Source organism: Enoplosus armatus, chromosome 23, assembly GCF_043641665.1.
Source record: "Enoplosus armatus isolate fEnoArm2 chromosome 23, fEnoArm2.hap1, whole genome shotgun sequence".
Lineage (NCBI taxonomy): Eukaryota > Metazoa > Chordata > Actinopteri > Centrarchiformes > Enoplosidae > Enoplosus > Enoplosus armatus.
The window spans coordinates 12710492-12733561 of record NC_092202.1 but is presented as its reverse complement, the minus strand read 5'-3'; the positions used below and the strand labels follow the sequence as shown (position 1 = coordinate 12733561).

General features: G+C 43.3%; 1 protein-coding gene across 6 annotated transcripts in view; it reads left to right on the top strand.

The window, feature by feature from the left end:
* The first annotated feature begins 437 nt into the window (after positions 1 to 437).
* The window catches only part of nlgn2a (neuroligin 2a), a 95793-nt gene continuing 73160 nt past the window's right edge, over positions 438 to 23070 (top strand). For 2 of the 6 annotated variants that reach the window (XM_070929409.1, XM_070929408.1), the window contains exon 1: positions 438 to 945. In XM_070929409.1, the coding sequence (XP_070785510.1) occupies positions 438 to 945 (508 nt within the window). Of the gene's footprint in view, positions 950 to 21147; positions 21171 to 23070 lie in introns of all 6 variants that reach the window. The other 4 variants (XM_070929413.1, XM_070929412.1, XM_070929410.1 and 1 more) reach the window with 4 other exon arrangements.

The following is a 23070-nucleotide window of genomic DNA, read 5'->3' as shown; positions in this document are numbered from 1 at the left end:
CCCCTCCCTCCACCCTCCCCCTTCTCTGTCTCATTCTGCAGAATCCAGTGGCCGTTCAAATCAAATGATCTGGATAATAGAAGACCAATAGGGATGGAACGCAACAGAACCATGGCTGGGGAAGCTTTTTGGATTGCCATTGCTCAGAATCAACACTGACCTGGCACCCACACTGAGGTCCGACCTCCTTATCCAGCACCCCAAAGACCCTTCTTTCCCCCAACGGCTGCTTTGCCCTCCATCTCACCTTCATTCAGCGCTCCTGGTCTTGATCAAACCTCCAAAAAAGCTCCTTTTATTCTTTCAGGCTCTGCCTGCTCTTGTTTTTTTAATCCCCCTCTTATGCTTTACCTTCCAGACTGTTGGTTATAATCCACATTCTCTTATAAAAAGACAGAAGTACTCTAAAACAGAGTGCTGGCAGGTGGCTGAACAGTATGAATCCAGTCATGTACCCCCCTCCATTTGCTCTAAGTAAACAAAGTCGGCGGGGTTTGTTGCCCAGGACACGCCCCCTTAGTCTCATGACAGACTGCTGCCTAATGGGTGTGCTAGGCCTCATCCTGCTCTTCAGCCTGGCCTCGAGCCAGAAGCTAGACCCTTCCAAACACCCCATAGTCACTACCAACTACGGCAAGCTCAGAGGCATCAAGAAGGACTTGAACAATGAGATCCTGGGCCCCGTAGAGCAGTACCTGGGCGTTCCGTACGCCACAGCACCCATCGGCGACCGCCGCTTTCAGCCGCCCGAAGCCCCGGGATCCTGGCAGGAGATCCGCAACGCCACCCAGTTTGCCCCCGTGTGCCCTCAGAATGTCCACGGGGTGCTCCCGGAGATAATGCTGCCCGTGTGGTTCACGGACAACCTGGACGTGGCGGCGGGTTACATCCAGAACCAGAGCGAGGACTGCCTCTACCTCAACATCTACGTGCCCACGGAGGATGGTGAGTGGACAGTATTAAATGAAGGGTTACTGGAGGGAATTAGTGGGTAACAGTGAGAACAGTGAACACATAATTGACTGTTCACTAAGCCCTCTTCCCTTAGTTACTGTTGCTATGCCTGTCAAGCTTTACGTGCTCGCACAGTGTATGAAATTAATTAAAAAGGGGCAGATTTACTAGTGAAAATCCTTTTTTATTTTGCAGCAATAGGACCTTGATTTCAGACAGAAGTACAAAAAGCAGACTTCTCATTTCTGGCAAGATAGATATTTATTCTTTATTTTTTCACGTTTTCAAATAGTATGTTTCACTTTTAATGTTGAAAGAGAAGGCTGATTATAATGAGGACTAAGTCTGGCGAATGGAACACTTTCGGGGCTAGGCCCGGTTTGACTGGGGTTGCTGGAGTATAAACTTCCCCAAAACCAATGGAGAGCAGGACATAGCTGCTAATGTTAGCCTACCCTGCAAAATAATGAAGTATAAAATACTGCCGGCCTTGGAAGTAACACGGGTTACTGCTACAGATACGCTAATACGCTAGTTAGCCGATTGCAGCTCATGTTAGACCAATCAAACACACAATTCATCCCATTCCTCACACTTTTGCTCTTGTGTTTACAGTTTTGGAAATGGAAAAATAAGAAACCACACTCCGCACTCTTTACACACAGAGTATCGCTCTTACTACAACCCCAATGTACACCGCTTCAACATGCGGAGAAAACCAAAGCTTGACAGGCCTGCCATGCTTAGTTACGGTTGCTAAGCAAGGGGAGGGGTTTAGCGAACGGTCAATTAGGACCACTCATAAGAGAGAGGAGCCTAGTTCACTTAATGTGGAAAAATGTCTGGAAATCTTGTGAGTATTTTCATTGTTTTCTAGGTTCATGCACGACTCTAAACACCATATATATATATCATATGCTTCTTATAGATACTGAATATTAGTTTATATATGCAAAATATTCCATGGAGGGTCAAAGAATTTTTCAATTACCCTTCGCTGGTTTTACAGTACATCCCATTCAAGGTGTTATAAAGCAAGAGAACAAAGGCCAGGACTGAAGCAGTTTCCAGGTGTTTTATGAGAAAAGGATTAGATGACATTTGACTTTTCTTACTCTTTTTACCGTCAAGAACTCTCTTCCCTCAACTCAGATCTTTCGGCGGACGTTTTTGTCTGCCCAGGCACTATTAGGTGTGTGAGCAATAAAAGAGAAATATTTCCATTTTGTCGGCAGGTGTGATATGAAGAGTCGAGACTTCCATCACCCCCCCCCTCTCTCTCTCTCTCTCTCTCTCTCTCTCTCTCTCTCTCTCTCTCTCTTTCCTTGCCGAGGGTATTGAAAGATGTGTTCCACATTTGTCTTTCCATTTCTATATCTCTAATATAAGCTGCACAAAGCCAACACCTTTCACAGAGAAAAAGGCTGCAAGAGCCATGTTGACGGGTTTCACGTGCCTAAAAATGTTTTTTTTTCTAACATGCACTGAGTTTGACCTCAAACAAGTGGGCAACTTTTAAGAGGAATCTTAATGAAACAATCTGTGCATTGCAGAGTAAACGTTATCTTTTTGATGAGCGCATACAAAAACATAAAAATTAGAAAATTAGAATTACAAAAGGATACCCCGTCATCTGCTTTGACAATATCAGCGCGTTTGTGTGCTTTTATGTTTGTATTCATCTATCCCTTACTCTATATGTGTACATTGGTGTGTATGTCAGTATAGTGATGAGGCCCTGGTTTCCATTCTGAACATTTTCTTCACTCTAACACATTTCGGTCTCCTTTTCAGCACTTCCATCACTTGGCTGGACTTTTTTTTTAGTCTTTCACAGCTCAACACCCTTCCTTCCGCCTCTCCACTCCCAACACTGCAGCCTCAGCCCTCGACAGGCCGTCATCGCCACTTATAGCTCCTCGGGCACATATAGAACACTATACTTCAGGTCTGGAGTCATTTCACAGTGTCACGCGGCTCGGGGTTTTTATTTTTTTTTTCCTGTTTTCTGAGATGTACGACTTGGTGGAAATGCAAGTGCCGTACCACGAAGAGATATACACACATTCCCACCCGCTCGCTTACACACTGTCCCATTGGTGTACAGTGCACTCTCAGATGTCACACAAGTGTGAAATGCCCTCCTTCGTTCATCAGTATGAAACATTACATCCAACATGGTCAGCATAACACTTCGCTGCATTGGTGAAATATCATGCCAACATTGCAAATATGTATTAGGATGAATACGTCTTCATTTATTGTTAAAAACATGTAACAACCTGTGACCTTTTTTCATCCCTCATTATCATTGCTGGTATATTTTCGGTGGTCAAGTCAGGCACGACATTGCTGACCTCAGCACTCCTCCAACAGCCCCCGGGTTGTCTTTCTCTTTGCTCCTCCTTTCCTCCTGCTTCTCCTCGCCCGCATTGATTTGAAGTCGGGTTTTTTTTTTTTTTTTTACATGCGCTGCTGGGTGAGGGAGGGGGGGCAAAGAGAGGAGGGGAGGCGAGAAAGGCAGAAGAGAAGAGACAAGGAGGGGAGAGGAAACAAGGAGAGGAGAAGAGAGGGAAGTGCAGAGAAAAGTGAGAGGAGGAGAAAGCTTTTGGGCAGCAGATCAAAAAATCAGCCACAAACTTGCTGTCCATGGGGACTGTCAGCTCAGCTCACTGTCACACCACAAAACACAGAGTTGAAATGCTCACATAGTAACACACATGCACACACACACACACACACACACACACACACTCACTCATCCTCTCCCATTTCCTCTTGCCGTGCCGTTTATTACACTAGTACTTTTAAAACATGAATGTGGCATCTCTCAGAGTCTCCTGAGGCCTTTTTACGTGTATCCTTTTTTTAGGGCACCCTTAAGACAGAATCCTTAAAAACCTCCTCTAATTTTAAGTGGATTAAGCCTTCAGAATTACTTCTTAATGCTGCCATCAGTGCAAATGGAGGAAAGTGGGACACCCAGACATTATTGCGTGTGTTTGTTCATAGATAAACAAATACGCTAACATTTGGTGGTTACTCATTGCTCCTTAATTAATACTTAAGTACTTAGTAAGTTGCTAAGCTAGCCATGTGGTGTCATTTTTCCATTGGTTCCGTGGCATTTCATGGATGAATATGTTTCTGAATTTGAATTTGTAATACTTAAGGAACAAACCGAGGAAGGAAACACAACTAATCATCTCACAGTAATAATACAAAATTACACTGGTTACTATCTGATTAACAGAAGCATAATCAAATATGCAAATGAGGATTTTTAGTGCTTTTAGATTTTATTACTTCCAGTATATGATTATTGTAGAGCAGGGAATGATATTTCTTGGTTTCTTCTTCTTGGTTTTAACATTGCTCTCAACACACTTAATGAATCGTTATTTGTACATTGTTATAAAAAAAAAGACAATTATTCACCCAAGTTCTGCAAATGCAGTGTTTATATATTACCACCTAAGTTAAATGAAACATCCTCCTGGCTTTCTTTTACTAGTAACTCTGTAAGAACACATTGATGGTCATTGGAATACCACTATAATGTAGTAATGTAATGTGTCTACTACAAACCCAGCTTGTTTCCTTGTACCCGTGGTAGTATAGACCATCAGACCTTAGGACCCAGGGGAACTGGTTTTTCCCCTCTGGCAGGTTGCTCCCTCACCAAATGCAGGGAGGGAGGGGCGCCACTGGTTCCCCTGAAGATGACATCCCATAAATCATAGCGAGAGGTTTTCATCCGGCTCCTGCAGAGTCACGGTGGATCGATGGACGAAAGGAAGGGAAGGGAGGGAAGGAAGGGCCGGCCGCCGCTGCTGCCGCCTCAGGCCCACAGGCAAACCGCATGCTTCTCTCAGCAGTCAGCAGCCATTAACACAGAGAAAGACTTCATGGTGAATAAGTCTGAGTAGCTGGACTCAGCAGCCCCCAAATGGGAACTTGGTGTAAATATTTAGTTACATACAAGATCTCACATAGCTGCGTTTTGTGCAGTTGGGCAGAGGGCATAGAAGTGATGGAGAAACCATTGTTTGGATGTCAGCAGAAGCAGGTCAGTAAAAACAGCTTGTGGGTTTGTGAAGAAGGCAGTAGACCAACAAACCCCAACTGTGTAGCGTCTTTACCGGCCGTGTAGCATCTTTGCTGGCTCTTTAGTGACTTGCCGAACCACTCGTGCTTTAGCTTCAGCTCTTAATATTCATTCACTGTGACCTTTTCCCAATTGCTCAATTTAAAACCCCTTCGACCAGGCATTTTACTACTTTTCCAACCAAATAGTTCAACCCTTTCTTCCATTGTTCCATTTATTCCCCTTGAACGTATTATCTTTTCCATATTTTGCCATGGTTATTTTCCAACCAATATACAGTATCAATATGCATGCTCCACTCCCCAAAGTCAGCTTCACAAGAAACAGCAGTCACGAGCAATTAGGCTTCTCGGACGCGTCTTAATGTGAGACTAAAAAGCAGCTGGTGACAGGAGACTCACATGAAATTCTGACATTCTGCTTGTCTTAAGGATTGGAAAAAACAAACAGACGCATGGATCTTGAATGAACTGCGAAAGAGTCTACCATGCTTAGTAGAACTGTATTGGTGGTACGCGGGGGTTTGACCCTGATAAGTTGTTACAAAGTGCTTTTTAAGATGCTCTGCTCCATTAGTCTGTTCAAGGAGAGTATGCATCCGTTTTGCCAGATAATCCCCCGGGATTCGAACCGCTAACCTCAGCGTTGTCAGCACCATGCTTCTTGGACTGAGCTGCAGGGTGCGAGCAGAGGGGGGGCTTATAAATTATTCCATCCGATACTTCATCTATCTCCATGCATCAAACTCAAACTCCCACATCTCCCCATTCCGCAATATTTCAATTTTCTGAGGAGATTCATCAAGAGGGGCTCAATACTAACACAATAATGCACGCGGTGGCCGAGGGCTGCGCTGCAACATCGGCATCACCAAAGGGCCAGAGATGAATAAATAAATGGAAGAGATAAAAACAAACAGATAAATAATGTAAAGGGAGAGATAGGTGCCAGCATTCAGCAGTGGAAATGTGATATATATTGCTTCTGATTCCAGAAAAAAAACGTGATTATTCTGCTCCGTCTCCTTCTTTATATCGCCTCCCTGCCAACCCGAGTTGATACCCTCTGAACAAAAAACGAGGGAAAAATAGATCACCATCTTTCTGCAGGCAGAATACACTTCCTTTAGAACGAGAAATAACTGTTACATACAGTATGGGTGCCTGTAGCTCCCCAGGGAATATCCACCGTCTTTCCTCTCCTTCACACACACACACACACACACACACACACACACACACACGCCCTTTATCACATACTCAGAAGTTTTTGTTGATGTGAGCTCGCGCTCGCCAGAACTGAGGGAGACAAAAAAAAGGAGATGGAGGTCAGAACAGAGGGCCACATCCAGCCTGTGGTCCAACCCTTGCAAACCAAACCTGACAGAGTCCATCTTTGCTTTTGCGCCTGCTCTCGTGTTTCACCTCCTCCCTCTCCTTCTGCTCTCTTCAATCTGCTCCTCTCTGCTCTCTGCTCTGTCCTGGAGTGACTGGCCTGTTTGGTCTGAGGCTTTGTCTTACTCCGGGAGGTGGTGAGGGTGAAGAGAGAATCAAATCAGCCAGGGTTAGTCAGCGGCTTTGAACTTTTCCATTCATCTAGGACGGCCCTATGGGGGCATCATCCTCCTACATAGCCAGCTAGCTACCTAGCGACATTCATGAAAAAAAACCCCAAAAAATTCAACATTGTATTAGTGTGAAAAAACATCAACTGCCTATTAACGGGGCAAAACTAAATAATGAAATGAAGTGCCGAACACAATTGTATTTATCACATGTCTTTATAAACCTGGTTGGACTTCTTGGGATCTTTTTTCTTGTAACCCCCATTTATACCTCAAGACCTCATAACTCACAACTGTTTTCACTTGGTTATTGCACTGTCCTTAAATCCCGTTCCAGGTAGTATTAAAAGGCCTTAAAAAGCGTTCAATCTAGCTCCCAGAAACCTGTAGAAAGCCCTTTTGAAGTCACAGTGTGTGGAGCTTTTCTGTGTGTAGTGTTGGATGGTGCCTGTGTGTGGATGTAAACGCATGTGCCTGCGTGCGGTGCTAACAAAGCAGCAAATCTAAACTTATACATCAGGGAAATCTACACTGGATCAGCAGGAACAGTAATGTATAACATGTAACTGACTTGATGTTAAGCCAGGATAATCAGATTTCATACTTCCATGAAGCATCTTCTTAAGACTAAAGCAGCAAATCCATTTGGCTTTGTTGTCGTACCTCCAGATGTACTCTTAGGTATTCATTTCCTGTTTGATTCACAAAGACGGAAAGCATTCAACATGTCAGTTAAGATGCCAAGACAGCTCCCCAGGGACGACAGAACTCTGTCTCTGTGTTAATATTTGCACAAATCTGGACAGTAACATCACTCCCTTCAACACAAGCCTACAGTATCCAATAAGAGGCATGAGCCGAGAGGAGGAGAGGAGCAGATTTTTAAATTGCTGACTGCTAAGCTGGTGTAGCCTGTGGGTTTGATGGACTGTTGAAATGGAGGAAAGGTTATTAGAAATGTGTCCAGAACTACTGAGGCTGGTGTGTCTTACAAGACAAAATCATAACTGTGCAGACAAAGAGAAGGGTTGGGGAGAACCCACATCAGGCGTGAGAACGGGAGCGAGTTAGTTCGTCTGAATGTTGTGTAGTGTGTGATGGTCTTATTTTCAAATCTTTGCAGGGTGTGTTTGGATTTGAGATCCTTCAGATCACTTGCAACCCCACGCGCTAATATGGTCAGTAAATGAAACGCTCCTTTGGGAGTAGCCTAGCGCTCGGTTACTTCTCTAGCTGGTAAGGTAATTAGCTGGCTAGAACAGTAAAATCCATTCCTTACACTTTTGTTCTTGGGTTTTGGTTTTTGAAAAGGCAAAAAAAATTAAAATACCACCAGACTGTAAAAGTTTAAATGTCGTTCTTACGCCGCTTTGGCTTGTGGAGAAATCCAAAGCTTCACATGACCTGCCGTGCCCGGTTGCGGTTTCTAAATATGATTGGACGATGCATAAGTATCTCAGTGCACTTACATTATGCCTGGCATGTTTTTCTGATCCTTAACATTTAAATCCAGTGAACGGTTATAGCTCTCAATGAAAAACATTGATTTGGCAGGGGTTAAATCGTTGTTAAATGTTCAAGCTTGCTATCAAGAGAGAATTTGTTTTTTAGGTGGATATTTGGTTTAGATCCATAGTTGACCCTCTTTTGGGCTTGGGCTTGGGCCTTGGAATAATCTTGGACTTACAGCGTGAGTGTGCCTTAAATGTTAGGAGCATTTTAAGTGCAACTGTGTTCAAAGAATCTCTGTAGATATCGATAACGACTGTAATTGGAGGAAGGATTTGCATATTTCACTCAGTATCTTTACTTATTGTGGATGCCAGCGAATGCGGCGGTTTCATAATGCGATTACGTGACTGAGACAGAGTACACTGCCAGATTATGATATCGATCACATTTTGAAGCCTTCAGTTGGCCTCTGACGGAGGCTGAGAGGCAACAGTATAGTTAGTGAGAGACACTGAAATGAAGAGCGGATGAGAGCCTGGGAGGGAGGGAGGTTCAAGGAGTGCAGAATTTAGATCGAAGACACAAGAAAGGGGGAAGTGGGGCGGGGGGGCGGGGGGGGTTGTCCTGGCAACCATCCACCACTTCCTGTATCTTCCTGTCAGGGCACGCATCAAAGGCCGCATGCATTTTGCCTTTCCACTAGACTCTGAATGAAGGAATTAGCAAGGGCTCAGTTCCAGCTATTTATAGCCTGTAAGCCAGAGAGATGGAGAGAAAGAGAGGGAATGTGTGTGTGTGTGAGTGTGTGTGGATGCATGCGTGGGCTGGCTTTAGTATTCAGTGGGTGTGTGTGTGTGTGTATGTGTATGCATGTGCATCACATGATCCTAATAATCTCCGCGGTGTGTTGTTGTTGTTTTTTTACGCATTTTGTCGCATTCACATGGGTCATCAGTTTGATCGACTCTCCTGTCCTCCCCCCATCTTCCTCTCCGTTCCTCTCGTTCAGCTCGTATTATCTCTCTTCTTCATGCGTTGCCGTCCTTTTCATCCAGCATCCCTTCCCCGTATATTCCCACCATTTTGCCTCTCTGCCCTTCTCCCTTCCTTTTCTCTTGAGCGTAGCCCCCTCCGCCCGCCTGCATTTCTCATTTCTCACAGCTTCCCAGTCATCACCATATGCTTTGGATGAGCAATGAACGCAGAAATAGGATTTAGCTGTAGACGGTCCATTTAAATGATCGTTTTAGCCTCAGGAGAGTGAATTGACTTTACAACAGTACTTAAATAATAAGCTCTCAGGCTTTGACTATCCATGTTCATTTGGCTTGGCTTCTGTAGCGGCGCTCCAGCACAATCTGGGATATCATCTGATTTAACTCGGGGATTGATGAAGTACATCCAATGGGATTTGATAAAGTCTGATGTACCCTGTCCTATCAATTAAACATTTCATTAAAAATAAGCTCCCACCCACAGGTGGGGCAGCGCTTCAGAGTCATGCTGAGCAACATGGGCACCTTCGGGCCTAGAAATACTTCTTGAACTTGGGGGAGGGGGGGAGGGGGGTCAAATACTTACATGCATGTGATGGGAAGGACCAACAGAGAATTATCACCCAACTCTGCAGACCCTCTCTGCTCTGCGGAGCTTTGTAGCATCTTGTAGCTCATTGTTTTGGTTTTCCGGCGGCAGCCTTACTGTTTAGCATCGCCATGGGCACCAGCGTGGTTACCAGACTTACTGGAGATTACAACTTGTTTCTGCTGCTCCCAAGTGCTCAAAAAATAAGTAAACAACCTAAAGTAACCCAATGCAATAACAATAACAGATAGTTATTATACATGTACAGTATGTACTCGCCATTAATGGAGGTTGGAGAAGCTTTACTGAGGAATATAGATTGGTGTTGTTGGGTCCCGCCTGTCCAGCTGACAATGCAAAAACTCTTCTAATGCCATTGTCTAGGATATAACACATTTACAATGACATCATCTAATTTGCTGATGACCTTTCTCTTCTCATAATCTTTGCTGTAGTTTGAACATGCTGAACGTAATGGGTTTCAGCTTTAAATGTGAAAGAGCTATTCAACTGCTGGAATATTTTCCTCATAAAATAACTCCTCACAACTGTATGCTCCTGCTCGGTAGCCGGATATTTACTTGTATGTTGAAGGGATAGTGTGGTTGTTCATGCAAACTTCTGGTATAATGGATATGGTAGTATATTTGTAGTGCTGGGGCGAGATAGCTTTAACACTGTATTTCATCAGGATAAACAAGATTCAGGTTTGTCATATAATGTATAGCAGGAATGGACATAAATTGTCCCCAGCCCTCAGTGCGTTTGCCTTTTTATAATTAATCCTCCAGTTTATTGACACAGTTCACATCCTGAACTGCTGAGTGGTCACTTCAGGCCAGCGTGGTCAGCTCTCCTGTTACCATGTTGTTGTGCTGTGAAATAGAGATAAGCTTGAGCACAGACACAGAGTAGTGCAGTGTTGCAAGGATGTATTGAATTGTAGTATTGAAATGAGTGACATTGATATTAGACATTCTTATTTTTAAATTAGAATACTTTTTTTCTCCTTTCTACTGAATAAAAACTTCTCACTTTGATAGATGAGCCACTTGCAGGAAGACGAAAATCATGTAATACTGCCAGTTTATAAGGGATTACAGCGCAGACTGAACCTTTAACAGGATCATATCTGCCTCTGTTCCCTCTGCCCATGGAAATTGGAAACAGATCGGGTTCTCAGACTGGAAGTGTGCTCGTTATTAAAATAACCTTGAGAAAAGAAGATATAGGAAGATCAAAGAGCACCGCAACCTGCGAGGCGCACAGCAAAAAGCAGCATTCAGCTGTCTGGGGATTAATAATGGCTCTGGTTTTCCCCAAGGCTACTGAAGATGCACATGTATGCAAACCCACACATGCAGGCAAACACTTGTTGGTACATATGCGCACAAAAACATGCACATACACACACTTCTTGGGACTCATGCACATACACATGCGCTGCTCATTCTGCATTATGAGGTATGTTGCCTTTTCTCACTCTTTACCTACCTCCCATCCGCCTCTCTCTCTCTCTCTCTCTCTCTCTCTCTCTCTCTCTCTCTCTCTCTCTCTCTCTCTTTTGCTCACACACACACACACATATACACACACTCCATCTCTTTCAATACAGCTCAAAGGGCCATCTCTTCAGGGCTTCTGAAGCTGAGGTGGCCGGTGGCAGTGAATGCAAATTACCCCTCCTGCACACACACACACACACACACACACACACACACACACACACACACACACACACACACACAGCTCCCTCTCTGCCAGGTCCCGCTGCTCACAGTGCCTCCCACAGCACTGAATGGTAAGGGCAGAGAGGGAAAGAGGAAAAGGAAAAGGAGAGATTAAAAGAAAGGGGGGGATGAAGGAATAGACAGAGAGAGCAGGAGGTTATCCAGAGGTAAGGCTTCCTCCTCTGGTGGAACAAGTCTGCTGATATGTTCACGTAGGAGAGAAGTCAGCGTGACGCGATTCATCACTAGTTAGCAAGAGTAGCTGCTGGGTTCAAGCTGGCTGTATTAATGACTGGAAGTGCAGTTTAATCCATTGGAGTTGTGATTTCACCATCTGTGCCGCTCCAGCACCTGGGCCACTGCAACACACACACACACACACACACACACACATACACACACACTTGATTTAGCACACATCTTTACAAAAAAGGAAGCATGTGACAGTCTTAAGACAATAAACAATCACCAAAGTGTCATGCTAAATTGAACATAAACGGGACTGTCATACAGAGACGTTTTTGTCAGAATTTGCCCTCAGAATGATTCTGCAGTGCAAGGTAAAAAGGCGAACAAGGGTTCATTTGGCCTGCGTTTTCACAAGAGGCAAAAACCAAAAAAAGAACAGCAGCAGGCGCCGCACACTCATGTCGGCTCACATTTCAGTACCACGGACAGCGTCAGAGGAGCCAGACGTGACACATGCACACACACACACAACCAAATCAAACTCTCGGTTTCTCCCACTCATTGGCTGTGTCTGAAATTGTTCACTTATTCCCTATTTACGACTTTAAAGGAAATTCTATGGATGGAAATAAACCATTTTGGAACTTACACAGGCTAATCCTTTCATCCAGCAGTCACTCAAATTGACTTTGCAGGAGGCTCACTAGTTAGCCCTCAGCAGGTGACCGGCAATCGTACACTCCACTCTATAAAGAAGAGGTTTCCTTGAGGTCTGCATTAAGTGTGCAGGATAGCGGAACACAAAATGATGCTGGTTTTCATCATTTTCCAAGACAGCGATATGGCAAACAAATGAGTGAACTGTATAGTGAAAGGCTTTGGACACAGCCACAGTCTGTCTCCCTTTCCCCTGTACTGTCAGTCCGTTCTGTTCTCCCCCCCCCTTTGCATCCTCTCATGACATAAATACAGTACTTTTACTTGCAATGACAGATGCACACACAACTGTACTGTAAACCTAGTCCGGCATATGCACAACCTCATGGAAAAACAACTTGATCAAAAGTATATTCAAGATTCATAGATGCATATGGTGAACTTCAACTAAACGTCCGTCGATTAGGCAGTGTGCTATTTAAACTTCAGCTATGTAACTGGCAGTTCAGTTTGCTCCGTCAAGCTTGAAAAAAGTGTCCATATTTTGAGGGCACTTCAACACAAACTCAAGTGAGTCTACAAGGATATGAGCACTCTTTTCATTCTAGATCTATTAAACGTGTTAATCTTAATCAAGGTTGTGTTTTTGTGGAAAATATCCAATCAAAAGTCCACAGAGTCCAGTTCCCACTTGATTGTACCGTAGATGCAGCAGCTCCAGGTTTCGTCTGTAGGTGACACAACAGATTACACTGTTGCTGTTTTGGTAGGATGTAGCTTTGGGGGAGATGAGGTGGCTTGAGAGAGGGACGGCAATTGAACGGTCCAAAAGCATTAAAATAACATGTATTCGGTTATATCACCGTTGTCAGCTCGGCCTTATTTCCCAGGAGTCTCCTTCATTTTTTCACGTCGAAGTTTAACAGGATTTCGATCCCATTTTCGAAGACCTCAGTGGCACAAATGAGTATAAATGGAAAATCTCTCATGACTTCATGACAAAACGTTAGCAGGCGAATTTAAGAGCAGACTGGTCCTTTAATGAATATGCACAGCTGGCACACATAAGGATGCAGACAGATGAAGAGCCAAACTAAGACACAAAGAAAGTGAAAAAATGGCCATGTGTCTGCATCTTGGTGTCCCTCCTGGGCCTTTGACCTAAATTACTCCCGTCCTCCATCTTGGCACTCCCTCAGTGTTCCACTCTGTCAGCATTAGGAGCTCTTGCCTCATCCGCTCACTGGTTAGTAATGTCCCAGTGCTGCAGCCCGCAGTGGAATAAGCTCTGACAAGGCTGGCCTGAGAGGAGGAGATGGATTCAGATGGGGCATTGAGGAAGGGTGGCAAAGGGTCGGCCCCAAACAAGCTTTGTGCTTCACTTCTTCGTGTCCTACGATCCCAGTCCAGTCCTCAAAACACATGCAGCTCTTTTGTCCAGACATGCTGACGTTTGTAGAGGATAATCTCAAGTAGTATGTCTCAACGTTTACATTGACATTTTAGACATTTAGACACTGTGTAACCTTTTAAAGACATTTATTAAATAATTCATATATTAGCATTACCCTCGCTCAAGCCATACTTGATCCGGTATGACCAATGGCTTATGGTGGCTCATGTCAGGAAGTGTTAGCTGATTTTAGATAGACACTGCTGCGTAAGTGACATTGTATGTCTTCTGCCTTTAAGAGTCTCCTGTACTTGTGCTGCTGTTATACTGTTGTTGTATATGACGGTTACATGTTTTAGCATATGACATGTAAAAATTGAAACATTGTTATACAACAGAATCTAACACGATATACACAGAATACCATTGTACTGTTTCCTATATGTAGTCCTATCTCACTTGTTTTCAGCCCGTTGCCTAATGATGATGAGCCAGTGGCTCAAAGGAATATTGGAAAATGAAGAGAGCGATATAAAACAGATACTAGAATCCAAAAATTGGAAAAATCCTCATATTTGGGTAGGTTTGACATTTTCACATCATAAATGGATTAAATTGTCAACAGATTATCAAAATGGCGGCTAGTTAATTTCCTGCTATCAACTAATTGAAATATCAAAAACAAACAACAACAAAAAAATATCGAGACATTTGAAAAGAAAGACACTCTCTTTTTGGCTTGGCACCGTCAGCGGGATTGTACGTTTGATATCTAACTGAGAAGGAAAAGGAGAGGAGGGGGCGGGAGATGAGCAGAGAAGACCTCTGTGTTTCATGTGATGGGAATTGCTTTGGTGTTAAAGCAGCAGGAAGGGTTCAAAGCCCACATGGACAGATAAATAGCGACAGTGATGTTGGATCACACTGGAAGGTTATTGCACGGATCACCAGCAAGCCTTTGTTTAGGGCAGAAATAGCCCAGGGGTTGAATGACTGTTCAAACACACAAACACAGATTGGTTCTTTGTGTTTTTCATGGACAAAGGCAAGGAAAGACAATATACCGCAGAGATTACCTCTGAGATGAAATACTACATGAAATGGCAACAGAGCAGCTGAGTCTGTCTGCATTTTGATAGCTCAACATAACAACCTCCCACCATATTTTTTCTTGTTTCCCTTTACCTCCTCCACCTTCCCATATGTCAGACAGCATAAAGACTCTTTGCTCTTCAAAGGTTAGCCTAATAAAGAGCACGCACCGCTCTGCTGACAAAACTGCAAATGTCAAAATGGTTAAAAAGCGAGCTTTTCAGAATTTAGCCCTTATCTTTTACATGGAGAGACAAACAGTGGGCGCTGTTCTGACAGACCCAGGGTATCATGGGAGATGGAGTGAGAGCCTCTCCAGTAATCTATTACCTCTGGAGCAGAATCACGCTATTGAGACTGGGAATTGGCTGGCTCAGCACACACACACACACACACACACACACACACACACACACACACACACACACACACACACACACACCCAGACACGAGGGCTGGAGGGAAATAGCTCAAAGCTATGGCATTTTAAATTGTGATTCTTTCTATAAATTAAACAGGCATGTATTTGTGGTCAACACAGTATGAAACAAGATAAATTCACGGGCTGATCTTGTTTCTACTCGAACAGAATCAGATATAATGATGCAGTCGCTTGTTGTTGAGGTCTCAGGGTTCAAATCAGCCAGTTTTGTCGAGAACATTTGACCAATCACCCATCTGGTGGTCTTTTTTGAGTAGCATCAGGATGACACCAACTCTAATAAACTCAAATTGTGATTTTGATGTAAAAACAATGAATTACTCAACCCTACACATAGCACACATACCACCAACCATGTTCAGTGGAAGATACAATAGACCTGATGTTGTCATGGGTCATCGCCCTTGGAGACCAGTCACACACATTACTGCTAAACCATAAATTAATGCCAGACCACAGCCTATATAAATCAATGTGTTGAAAAGGGGGTGTTTTTCTTTATTTGGTCACCTTATGAAAAGTTAATGCTGGAGCTCACAATCTCTGATTATGTTCAATATTCTTGGCTGAGAAGAGCAGAATTTATGGTTGACAGCGTGAGAGGATGCCGGCAATCTCATGATGATTTTATAAGGACTGTAATAAAATCCTGGAATCATTCTATAGTGAGCGTATAGTATAGTAGTCTAATCCAGATTCAGACTGAAATTTAAACTCTAAAGCACACATTTGTCCACGTAGGGTATGCATGAATGCATGAGCAGATAAGCCTACAAGTGTGTGTGTGTGTGTGTGTGTGTGTTTGTGTTTGTGTGTGTGTCTGGCTACATGGGGAGAAAATGGCTTTAACCTTCATGCCTACTCGATCATCACCACTCCGTAAATGTCACTACATCTGCCTCCCCGCCTCTCTCTACATCTCTGTTTACCTCTTTCTCTCTGCATCTCTGTTTACCTCTTTCTCTCTGCTTCACATAATCTCACCGTCACTTTCTCTGTGGGCTGTTTTCCTCTCTACCTCTCTCTCCTCCGCTGCAACACCTCTGCCCTCTTATTTCCCATCTCTGCGGCCTAACTTTCTCCTCTTCCCTCCAATCTTTTCTTTCCCTCCATACCTCCTTTGTTGCTTTTTCTCCCTTTCCTCCTTTTCTTTTCTCTCATTTTAGACTCTTTCCCCCACCTTGTTTTCACCCCCCTATCCTCTGCTGTTAAATACTCACAGCCACCCTCTTTTCCTCTCCCCTCTTTTTCACAACATAGGTCTTTCCCCCTCATCTTTCTCTTCTCCCAGCCTTGATACATTTTCAAATAACAGTCCCATTCTCTTGTTCTTTTTGTCTCTCTCTCTCTCATACATACATTATTTTGAAAACCCTATGTCAGCATCCTATCCCCCCCCCCCCTTTTCTCCTCATCCTTCTTTCTATTTTCCTTTTTGTCCTTTTCTGTGTACTTCACTCCCCCCCTTCAGCCAGGTTGGACCGATATTTCTCAGGCTCTCAGGCTGAGGCTTGTGAATGAGGCACCATGGGAATGAAAAGGGACCGAGAAAAAAAACGCACCCAAAAAAGGTAGTGGGGGAGTAGCAGTGGGAAAAGAAAGGGAAAAAATAGCACACCTCCTGCATATTAGCATTACTTTGCCTTATGCACCTGTGACCTAGCAACAACCTGGTGGCCACAGATGTGCTAGGCTACACATTATCAGTGGCTTCTGTGGGCAAAAAAAAGTACAGTATTTTGTAAGATCTGCAGACTGTGAAGATGTAACTGCGTCTCAGATCAGCTGTAGGTAGTGTTTTAATGAAAGGCAGTTTATATACTTAATATGAGGCAGTGCCAGTCAGCGTCAAACCAGCTGTCAACTATTATTAGTTGCAGCACATTCAGTATTTACATACATCAACTACAGCACAGTCATCTGTTACTACAGAATCTGATGCTCCATTAGAGGCAAAACAAGTAAAATAAACACGACTGTAAGTGGAAACACATCATACTGTATCTCATGATTTACTGAGGCAGGAAGACACAGAGCAAAATGAAAGGGACTCTGTGGAGTTTTTGACCACTAGCAGTGCTAGGGTTAGCAGTGTTTTTGTTGGGTTCCCCGTTTGGTCAAAAGGGCATCCTGCTGTTTCTTCCACTGATCTACAGTTGGTGGAGGTAACATGCCAACAAATGTAGCAATGGGCCTACAGAAGTAAGGAAGGAGAGAACTGAAAGCTAGCAATCCTGGATGTAAACAAATCACAATTTAGAATATTCCTACAAATTGGCTTTGCAAATATTTCTTGACGAAGAAAATGCATCCAACACATTTGTTTGCTTTCCTGCTTGTTTACAAGAAAGCTCCACAGGGCACCTTTAATGTTGTGATGATTCTGCATAAACTTTTTCATTCAGCTGTTTAATGTTACAGATATTTTAACAGCTAATGACAAATGTCAATTACAAATAAACCACTTGAGGTCATGTTATACCATATGATAGATTGACACACAAACATGTACATATACTGTATGTAGAGTATATGTTCAGGTACTTTTACTGTTACTGTTTTACAGAATGGAAGTAAAATAGATGAACAGGAATAATTTGCTTTTCAGTACATACAAAAATCACTAAATATTCACTTTGTCAACTGTCATTAAATATATGCGTTTATAGACATTAGCAAGTAATGTTGGTACACAGGCTAGAATGGCAGCAATGTTGGTATGCCCGGTAGACTTTGGGGGGGGGGTCATTACTAATTTGGACCATTGCAGGACCAAAAAATGACAAATGAAAAAGCAGCTGTTAATAAACACATGCCTCAACGCGATTCCTATAAATCTCAACATCTTCTGTCGACATACAGATACACTGATGTTCCCTTTTTAGTTTTATTCATGGCTCCCCAAACACACTTCCAAATTACAGTTAGCGCAGCTGGCAACAATCACAAGCATTTCCTTTACCCATTATTTATTCCAGTTGATGCCTCAAAAGGAACCCTAGTGGTATACACATATAAATACATCTAATACATTTCAAGAACCTTCCGCGCATATTTAATTGACCCCTTTTTATGTGCATAAACTCTCCAGAAAAGAATGTAGAATGAGATCTTCTTCAGATTATAGCCCAAAACAAGGATGGAAAGGAAGCAGAACTGATTTTGCACCGACTATGTTTCACTTCTGCTGTTTGCCGTTTGTCAGTTTAGAGCCAAAACTTTAATTTCAGTAAGGCCACACAAGACAAGAGCCCCCAGAGAGTGATAAATCAAAACGTATACAAAGTCCATACAACCTTTAGCTATTTAGCCGCTGCCCTCTGGTAGACCTGCTAGGCTGCTGAACTTGTCGTCGTGGGCATTTTCCAGATGCTCGAACACGCTGGGACAGTCTCATCTGTCTCGGTCCTATAACTTTGAATTCCCCAAAAAGCCTATTATTCACCTACTGCTGCTACAGGCAAGGTTGCCGTGCATTTAGCGAGATGGACAGGCTAGGAGGAGAAAAGCCCCTCTAGTCCTCATACTAAGTCTTGTGACTCAACGGGACCCCAAAGTAAGCCAGAGCATTGTATAATATGGTTGGAAAGAACAGAGGGGTACATATAAAATACACGTACAAGGGCACATGTAGTATTTTCTAACTTTAAATTGATTCATTTTGCAGTTCCCACGACATGAAAGATGATGGTGCTCACGTGCCATATTAAAGTGCCTCCCGTTTGCTGGACTTGGGCCTTCGCATTTTGTACTCCGCCTTGGCAATATTGTCTGATAAACATGCAAGTCATTTAATTGGGAGAACTGAATTGAGCCTTAATGGCACGAGAGCGGCAGGAAAACTAATTTTGACAGGGTGACGAACGACGACTATTTAATCCACTCCGAAATATTTCTGACGGGCAAACGTTGAGCGTCACCTGAGAGGACAGAAGCTCCGCCGGCTCACGCGATGTCCTATTTAAACCGCCATTCATCTGAAACTGAACTTCACAGTTGTTTGCAGCGCAGTCACAGCTTACTCATCTCAGCCTGCCCACACGCGCCGCTCACACACATGCAGAGTTTAGCGAGCAGCGGTGTGTGATAATGAAGACTGGCAGCATAGTATAGTCTGCTTGCATGCCTGCCTGCCTGATTGTCTGCACATCTAACCACTGCATCTCACTCTCACACACCAGAACATCGACTTACAGTGTGTGAAATAGAGAATGTGTGTGCGGGTGAATGACTCTCAAGAGGGGCAGCCACATCTCACTCATCCCAGTTACTCATTTACAACATGCACACACACTCGTGCACAAATCTTATTGAGTTATTTCCTGCTTTTTGCCGCAATATTTTAAGCTCTAGGACAATGACAATGTCCCCGTCTCTTTTCTCTCTCACACACACACGCACGGTCCTTTGTACAGCGTCCATCATTCATGGTCGACGCTCACTCACAAGCTGTCAGACGCAGTTCCATTTCCTCGTAGATCATGCCGGACTGGCACACATTGCCCAAATGAGCTACTCAACACCTACTTACTCTTGTGCCTGCACAACACACACTCGCTCACATCCATAAACAAGGAGAAATAAGCCTCTTTTTGTGTATGGGCTACTGTCTGCCTCAAATCACATAATGGTAACAAAGGATATGAATAAAACAACGATATGAAAAAAAAAAAGACAAACATATATTTTGCATTGTTATTATATCTATACACTTTTTGTCATCAAAGAAAAAGAAACTGTGAATGAGAAACACTTTCTCCTCCCTGTAGTTGAACGGGAAAGCTCCCCGGTCTGATTGAACACAGGACAGTAAAGGAAAAAAAAAAAAAATTCTATCATGCTCAGTCTGTTTCCCTTGATGTCAGACACAGCTGCACAAATACAATTCAATAGGTGCATTAACACAGAATACTACAAGTATCGATTCTCTCTTTCGTCTCTGTTGTCTCTTTATTTCACCATTTTCGCTGCACGCTGTGTGTGATTGTTCGTCTTCACACCTCATTGCCTTCCAGTCCGTGTGTTGTGTGTGTTTGTTTTTGCATGCATGTGTGCTGTATGAGGGCGTGTAAGCGTGACGTTGATGCCTGTGTGTGTGTGTGTGTGTGTGTGTGTGTGATGGCCGTCGGGAGAAGTGGAGCCGAAGCGAAGCCTTACATAACCTGCTTCAAAGGGAGCTGCAGTCGGCCGGCAGTACAGACACGGCGAAACGCAAGGAGAGAAAGAAGAAAACGGTTCCACAGAGAGGAGGATAAAAGAAAGCGACTGTATAGAGGAGAGAGGGTGTAAACAACTTTTAGGGCTGAAATATTCTTTAGCAGCTAGGCCTACTTTGTGCATGGCAAATGCAGCACTTGTGGTTGGCTACAACATCCCAAAAAAAAGTCTTATTAGTTTTTTTTGGTTCTCAAAAACATAGTATGTTTTGCTGGATGTCCCTTTTTTTAGCCCTGTGCTGAAGTAGTCAGGCAAACGTGCTACTGCTGTCTATCCTGTGTGTATTATAATTGCATTTATTGTTGTGGTTTGTCATCAACAGATACGTGTGTGTGTGTGTGTGTGTGTGTGTGTGTGTGTGTGTGTAGGGTGTGGAGGGGGTTGATGGGAGTTGGGGTATGGTTCGCCATCAAATTGCACATGCTCCTGTCGCCTCCGCTCCTTTGATTGGAAAAAAAAAAAGAGTCTTAAAATGTCAAGAAAACCCGCTATTTTCTTTCCCTCTGCTTGATTCACTCGCTGCTAGGCCGCCTGCTCATTGTGCAGCAAAAAAAGAAAGAAAAGATGTCAATCAAGCGCAGTTTTTACTCTTTTTCTCTGCGTGTTGCTGGGCCAGTAATGGTTGCTTGATTTTTGCTCTCCCCATTTTGTCATTTCCCTCCCAAAAAAAAAGGGTTTGAAAAAAAATGTCTAGTTTCTTCAATTGTCAGGTTACTGTTAAAACTTTTTTTTATCACTTTACAAACTTCTTAGTGAATAGTTTAGACATGCATCGTGAGTTTTCTCAAGTCTTCATCATTTGTAAAACTACTGTTTCCAGAGTGAACTTCCACTGAAATATCTCAACAGCTACTGGATGGATTGCCATGAAATTTTGTCCATACATTCATGGTCCCCAGAGGATGAAGCCTAATGACGTCGATGATCCCCTGATTTCTTCACAGGGTCACTAGCCTGGCTGTTGACTCTTAGTCTTGTTCAAGAATGAGCCCAAACTAAAACATTTTCTTTGTACCAGATTAAACGTGAACACACCTGGGATGCAGATCCCAGTCTCCTCCGGTGTCAAAGTTCTGTGCTTTATACGCCTACCGTCTCCACAACCACCTCCCTATGAGTTCTCCGTGCTACAAGAACATAACACATCCTGGACTGGAAAGCCTTGCCAGTGTATATCACTGTGTAGGAAGTAAAACCTGGGTTGTGTTCTTCACATATACTTCTTCAATTCTGTCCTGAATGTTTATTGTGTGTTCTGTAGGTTGATGTAACATTTTGTTGTGTACTTTTATTTGGAAGCTGGCCATTTATGTGTTTAGTTCTCACTGGATAATTGACAACTATTCAGCCATATTGTAGGCCATGCTTTTACCCATTCTGCACAACACCCCCGATGAAGAGCGGACTCTTCCAGTAAGTCAGTTAGTGTTGTGTTATATAAGTTTTTTTTTTTTCACAGATTCAACTGAATAAAATCCAGTTTCTCTGCCAAACCTCAAGTTCCCAAAGTGGATTTATTTGATGGAAGCCGAAGTGCTGAAAGGCGAAGAGCATTTTTGTACTTACTTTCTGAATGCTGAGGTGAAGAGCATTTTTCTACTAACATTCACCCTCCGAAGGGTGAGGTGGACGGCACACATACATAGTTTTTGTTACACCCAAAATGGACTCTGTGCATGAATGAAGCAGGTATGAGGATGATAATACAAGATCAAAGCTGATTTTGTCGTATTTTTCTTATACGCCTCACTGGTGGAGGAGTGTCGAAGTGTAAAACCACCACAGTCAGTTTCTTTGAATGTGACACGAGCAGTTCATCAACAACGATAATAATAATAAAAAAGAACCCTTCAGAGGTGATGATGGAGGGAGGAAAAGAGTTGATTTTTCTTCTTGCCCCCCCCCCCGTGTGTGCATCTCTCCTGCTCCCTCTCTCTGTCTTCTTCTCTTTTCCTCTGCCGCTCTTTTAATTTACCAAAAACAGCCAGTGGGCAGATGGGGATCAAATTACATTCACCTTTTACCTGCACTCCTCTGCGCAATTAGCGTCACGCTTACTTGTCATTTCAAATTGACACACTGCTGTTGTGCTATGTAATTATTTACCCGCCTGGGGAATAGCTCTCTGGTTTAACCACTAAATAATGACAAACACACACACACACACACACACACACACACACACTCCAAAACACAAAAGCACCTGTGCCCTATTTTATCTGAAACATGTTTACCATGCCTTTTACCATTACAGGGTCATTGTGTATTTGCTTACCAGTCGCTGTCTAATTAAAGGTGTCTTTGTGTTCTGTGTGTCGATCTAAAAAGGTCTAATTGACTAATGTTGTGCAGCAGCCCTTTAAAATGTTCTATGTGCTTTCACTGCTGAAAGGTCGGCGTAAAAATTTTGGGGGTTTGAGCATCAGGACCCAAACCCGCCATTCTTCCTATACGTGTCCTCTCTTCTTTGCCTGTTCTTTTTAAAAAAAAACAAAAAAAAACTGTCTTTTTTCTGGTCATATGGTGGGAGGAAAGGGCTGGGTCCTGTTCTTCAAACCGCAGAGGCCTTATTAATACACACACACCCCACCCTTTCACCGAACCCACCCACCCAGCTCCCCCAAAAGAAGTTAGGCTCAGGGACCAAACAGGGTTTAAAGGAGAGAGAGGAAGAGGGACGATAAACAA